This window comes from Durio zibethinus, chromosome 27 (assembly GCF_047325235.1).
Source record: "Durio zibethinus cultivar Kanyao isolate XHJ-2024 chromosome 27, ASM4732523v1, whole genome shotgun sequence".
Taxonomy (NCBI): domain Eukaryota; kingdom Viridiplantae; phylum Streptophyta; class Magnoliopsida; order Malvales; family Malvaceae; genus Durio; species Durio zibethinus.
The window spans coordinates 3,633,310-3,639,819 of record NC_143188.1 but is presented as its reverse complement, the minus strand read 5'-3'; the positions used below and the strand labels follow the sequence as shown (position 1 = coordinate 3,639,819).

At 36.1% G+C, this 6,510-nt stretch overlaps 1 protein-coding gene across 1 annotated transcript; it reads left to right on the top strand.

Moving 5' to 3' along the window:
* Positions 1-202: 202 nt before the first annotated feature.
* Positions 203-4,825, top strand: LOC111279153 (ethylene receptor 2-like). Its single transcript, XM_022866045.2, has 3 exons — positions 203-731; positions 1,230-3,121; positions 3,580-4,825. The coding sequence occupies exons 2-3, from the start codon at positions 1,373-1,375 to the stop codon at positions 3,673-3,675; spliced, it is 1,845 nt and encodes a 614-aa protein (XP_022721780.1). The 5' UTR covers positions 203-731; positions 1,230-1,372; the 3' UTR covers positions 3,676-4,825.
* Positions 4,826-6,510: the final 1,685 nt, after the last annotated feature.

Sequence of the window (6,510 nt, the reverse complement as noted above, 5' to 3'; positions counted from 1 at the left end):
TTTTGGGTATGAAAAAGACGTTTTGGTTCAAAAGGGCGTCCAAGTTCTCTTCATGTAAGAAGGTGGGTCCCATCTATTTCCCTCTCTTCTTCTTCTTCTTCTTTCTCTCTCTGCCTTTTTCAATTTTTTTTTTTCAGCTTCTTACAAAAACAACGGCGCTTACTTACATATATACATTCCCCTTTTCATTTCTCTTAAAAGCAAACCTCTTTCGTTTCTCTCTTTAATTTCCCCTTTCTTTTCTCAAAAACCGCTTTTCTTTTGGGTTTTTTGGGCTTTGGGGTTCTGATTCTTTGGTTTTATTTGAAAGGGAACAGATTGTTTGCGATATAAAGGAAAGCTTTGAAGGAGGAGAAAGAAAAAAGAGAACCCAACCCAGACCAGACCAGACTAAATCAGACACAAATTTTGAAAAACAGCTTGTTTTGGTTCTTGTTGTTATTCTTTTTTTTTTTTTTTTTGTGTGTTAGCTTCACCGACTTCTGGTTTAGTGTTTGTTTGAGCGGTTCAAAAAAGAAACCGGAAGCTTTTGGATTATAAAAAACATTTCCTTTTTTTTCGTCTTTGATTTTGGTGCCGGGTGCTCTGAAACTGTAAAATGGACGGCGAGTGATTGAATTGGAATGAGAAATACTTAAGCTTGGAGTCATCAAAGATATGTCTTTGGCGTTGCATGTGATAGAAACTCTAAAGATCTGAAGGTGGTTTCTTTTTATGGCTTCTGGTTTCAGGTAAATTTTCTTTGCTTTGTAAACTCTGGGTTTTGTTTTTTTGGGCTTGATTCTGAGGCTGCATTTCTGGAATTATGAAGAAATGGGTTGCTTTTCGCTTTTATAGACAGTTTTTTTTTTTGGTTTCTTGGTATTTTTTTAAGGGTTTTTTCTTTTTGTGGGGCTGCTCTGCGAAAGCTTACTCTTTTTTTTTGGTTATAAACCATGAAAAAATTCTATAAATTTTTTTTTGAGCGAAGAAAATGTCGTGTTCTTGTGTTACTGTACTATTTGATAATTCATATGATATAAAACTAATAAAAACATGAAATTTGAGGATGAGAATCAAATAAAGAGCTTTGGATTGAATTATTTTGACCAACAACGTTTTTTTAAAAAAAAAAATTTACGAATTCTGGGATGTACAGTGTGTTAGATTTTAATTCAATGCTATTAAATTTCATATTTTGGTGGGTTTTTAATGTTTTTCAACAATATTGAGTTGTCTTTCTATTACAGGCAATGAGAATTGAAGCTTGGGATTATAAGGTTGTAGTTCAAGTGAGCTGTGTTTTAGATAGAGGAGTAAAGTGTTTGGAAATAACTGAAAAGGTGTTTCAATAAATGGATTGAATGAAAGGGTAGCAGTCCGTTTGGATGCAATGTTAAAAGCATTAGCTCCTGGGCTGTTAATTTCTTCACTTCTAATTTTGGTGACCGCGGTGGAGAGTGGCTTTCCGAGGTGTAATTGTGATGATGAGGGGAGTTTTTGGAGCATTGAGAGAATCTTAGAAACACAAAGAGTGAGTGATTTCTTTATTGCTGTGGCATATTTTTCGATCCCTATTGAGCTGCTTTACTTTGTTAGCTGCTCAAACGTCCCATTCAAATGGGTCCTCTTTGAGTTCATCGCCTTCATTGTGCTATGTGGATTGACCCATTTGCTCAATGGGTGGACCTATGGCCCGCATCCTTTCCAACTCATGTTGGCTCTTACTGTGTTTAAGATTCTCACTGCTTTGGTCTCATGTGCCACTGCTATTACGCTTATCACGCTCATTCCATTGCTTCTCAAAGTCAAGGTGAGAGAATTTATGCTGAAGAAAAAGGCTTGGGACCTTGGGCGGAAAGTTGGTATTATAATGAAGCAGAAGGAGACTGGTTTGCATGTCCGCATGCTTACTCAAGAAATTCGCAAATCGTTGGATAGGCATACCATTTTGTACACAACAATGGTAGAGTTGTCCAAGACATTAGGTTTGCAAAATTGTGCTATTTGGATTCCTAATGAGATGAAGACAGAGATGAATCTGACTCATGACCTCAAAGGAAGGAACTATTCATATAATTTTACTATTCCCATTACTTATCCAGATGTTGTAAGGATTAAAGGAAGTGATGGAGTGAATATCCTCAAGCCAGACTCAGCTCTTGCTACTGCAAGCAATGGAGAATATGGTGAGCCAGGACCTGTGGCTGCAATTCGGATGCCAATGCTTCGTGTATCCAATTTTAAAGGAGGAACCCCTGAGCTGGTTCAGACATGCTATGCCATATTGGTTTGTGTTTTTCCAAGCGAACAACATGGATCGTGGAGCAACCAGGAACTAGAGATAGTTAAGGTGGTTGCTGATCAGGTGGCTGTTGCACTCTCTCATGCTGCAGTTCTTGAAGAGTCACAACTCATGAGGGAGAAATTGGTTGAGCAAAATCGGGCATTAGAATTGGCACGGCAGAATGCTATGAGGGCAAGCCAGGCTAGAAATGCATTTCAGAAGGTAATGAGTGATGGAATGAGGAGGCCTATGCACTCGATTTTAGGCTTGCTTTCAATGATGCATGATGGAAATTTGAATAATGATCAACAAATTATTGTTGATTCCATGATGAAGACCAGTAATGTCCTATCAACTTTGATAAACGATGTGATGGATATTTCAACAATGGATAGTGTAAGATCCCCATTGGAGAAGAGATCTCTTCGACTCCATTCCATGATAAAAGAAGTAGCTTGCCTTGCCAAGTGCTTGTGTGTTTATAGGGGTTTTGGTTTTTCAATTGAGGTTGACAAGTCCTTGCCTGATCTTGTTTTTGGTGATGAAAAGAGACTTTTTCAGGTGATACTGCATATGTTTGGGAGCCTATTGGATGGCAATAGTGGAGAGGGAACTGTGTTACTTCGGGTCTTCACACAGAATGGTAGTCAGGAATGCAATGATCAGAGACGAGCAGCCTGGAAGCACAGCTCTTCTGATGCAGATGTGCATATCAGGTTTGAAATTAGGATTGACAATAGTAATTCTGAATTGGAGGGCTGCTCAATGTCAGAGGTACAGATCAGTGAGAGAAGATACAACAGCCGTGGAGCTGAGGAACGCTTGAGCTTCAGCATTTGCCAAAAGCTAGTGCAGGTAAGGATAGTAAATTTTGTCTGCTGAGAGATAAAGTGAGCAGTAGACTACCAAAAACATATGAAATCTGTGGCATGGTAGTACATTAAGTAGGATAAAGAGCTTTTATCACCTGATGAATAGCTGATGAAACGTCCTGCATCTGGTTTTCTATCATTAGCTAACTGCATAATGCTCATTGTCCTCTATAAGGCTAAGGCTTTGGATGTTTGGATCCTATCTGAAACCATCATAGAGATTTTCATTTAGAACTTTATGCTCATATGGGTTGACAGTTTGTAGAATTGGCTAAGCTAGAATTGTTAATTGTTTCTGCAACTGATTATTGCACAATGAAAATTTTACTCATGACATGGTTAATGATGCTATACACCTATTATAGTAATCTTTCTTTTTTTTCAAATCTTTTTATTCAACTTTTTGATTGATTTGTTTTTCACGATCTCAAATTTTTGCAGCTGATGCATGGGAACATCTGGGAAGTCCAAAATCCTCAAGGTTCTGCCCAAAGCATGGCGCTTGTTATTCGGTTTCAAGTCCAACCATCCATCTGAATAACAATCACCGACTCTGGAGAATCTTCAGACCAGCCACGCTTCAACTCTCTTTTCAGGGGCTTGCAAGTTTTTCTTGCTGATGATGATGATGTGAACTGTGCTGTGACTCGAAAGCTTCTCAAGAAGTTGGGATGCATTGTTTCTGCTGTGTCATCTGGATTTGATTGGCTCAGTGCTATTGGTCCAACCTCATCTCCTTTTGAGATTGTTATTTTGGAGCTTCAGATGCCTGAGTTGGATGGATTTGAAGTTGCAATGAGAATTCGAAAGTCACGAAATCATAGTTGGCCATTGATTGTTGCCATGACTGCTAGCACTGAAAAGGATATCTAGGAAAAATGTTTGCAGAGTGGAATAAATGAAATTATTCGAAAACCAGTGCTGTTACAAGAAATTGCCATTGAGCTTCGGAAAGTCCTGATGCAGAATAACAAAGTTGTGTGATGACACTTGCTTTAGGTTGCAGAACTCAGGCAGCCTTGAATCTTTCAAATCAATTTGGGGATAGACTAAGATAACATCTTTGGCTCCTTCAATTCCCAACCATGCATCCTGCATGTAGATGTTACACGCAACATTCACAGCCACAATGGTATACAAAATTAGCTCCTTCACCTTTTTCCCCCCTCTTAATGTGCCCAAGCTCGTGTTGAATTGCATATATAGCTTCAGATCTAATAAATAGTTTGCTAGAATTCTCTTCAACACATCATTCTAATAAAATAGATTACATGCACAGTGCGAAACTAGCTAGATTTAAGTTATTGTAGGTCATAAAACAGTTGGTAGAGCAGTCGGAAAGACTAAGAATTCTCTAGTATAGATGCATCTTGGCATTTGTATGGCTATTCTTTGCCTTCCCTTGAAAATAAATAGTTCACAGACAATTTACAAGTTCTCTAGGTGTAAAATCTTGCAAATTTTGTATTTGTAGAAAGTTCTTCATCAGCCTGCTTTCTTTGAAGCTAGTTCTGTCATTTGTACACGAATATACAAGTTTAGTGTTGTCAAGTTTATAGGCCTACAAGTTTAGTGTTGAATAGCAATGTTTTGTTATCAAGGCTTCATTTGAAAGTGCGATTCGGAGAGCGTAAATGGGCATTGCACATTTTCATTGCGCATTCAAATGAAGTTTAATTTCCGTTCAGCATCCAAATGAAGTCTAATAATCATCGAACAATGTTTTATATTGTTTTCACAAGTCATGGTTGCGTTGTGAAAGTGGGAAATGGAAATGGTGGGAGAGTATGGGTCAAGTTAGCCATGGATTCTCCCGTTGATTCTTTGCTGTCCAAATTCATGCATGAACCCCGGTCTTCCCTTTTTATTCTTCAAATTTTTTTCTCTTTGTTTCAATAACATAGTGCCACTTGGACCAGTCTTGTCCTAAAAGTCCCAACCCTTCCGATTGGGGACAGATATACTATATAATATAAAAAAATAAATGTGACACAGGATTATTTACATCTATGCCATACAAATTTTCTATCCAGGTTATGATTATTTTATTAATTTGGATGGACTTAAACTATTGGAATATTGACCATTCCCCTACAAAAATTGTCCCATTTGCTGGCCGTCGCTTTTGCCTCCAATCCCCATCAACTCCCACTGCACACTCTTGGAATTAGAATGAAGGTAATCATGATAATATCAACAATGGCTTGGTTCATCTCCAACATCAACTTGGTTGTACCTCTGTCATGTAAATTCTTCCCCTTTAGCTTAAGTTTAGTTTCAATCCAACGGCTGCCAACTAATTTAATGCATCTAGTCCAGTTCGGTTCCTTGTTTAACTAATTTACGGAGTTGAATTAGATGATGTTTGAAGGAAAACGGAAAAGCTTGCCCCCACTATGGAGTTTGTAGTCTTCCTCTATAATTTATGATGATAGAACAAGAAACACATGAATGAGTGGAGGGTGGCAAATCATAATGAATCTGATAGCATTGCTTCTTGAAATATCAAAGGCATATATATATATATATATATATATATATGATTTCAGGACCAGCAACAACCTGGTCAAAATAAACAACATATGTAGTGGATCTCACTATATATTATGCCACAACTTCTTATGTTTATTGCTCAGAATATCAAGTTGGGATATGATTTTGTACTAGCTTGGAAACGTGTTCTGCCAGGGGCTCTGCATCTTGCCAAAAAAATTTGATTTGTTATTTTAATGGAAGCTTGATTGCATGACGCAGTCAATCTAGGAGAAATGGCCTGGCATACCTCAAAAAGATAGGGAAGCCATAGGCCAGAGAAATAGTATAAACAGTCAAAAGTATACTTAAATTTGGTCTGATCTCATTTTTTTTATATATATTTTTTTATATTTGATAATTTAAAATATAATATGATGTTATAATATAAAAATAATATGAATAAAAAATATAAAAATAATTCGATTTAAAATTTTAATAAAAATTATAAATAGATTTTACAAAATTAAAAATACATATTATATATTTTCGTATCAACATAAATTAAAACATGTAATTTTTATGTAAAATATGATAAAATTATATAAATTATCAATATTTTTACATGATGTAAGTACAAAAATTAAAAAATCTATATTTTCTCAAAAGAATGTTACGTCCTTAAAATTTTACATTTGAAATGTTTCTCTTAAAAATTAAATCTTGATTAATAAAAAAATTCTTTCCTTGCCAAACTAACCGCTATGGATAAAGAAAGTATAAATTAAATGTCTAAATTTACTTTTGGTTTTGGATCCTTTGGATGAATGATTGGCAGGACTTTCTAATTAGAAAGTTTTAAAACTTAATTATTGAATTATCAATTGCTTTTGAAACATG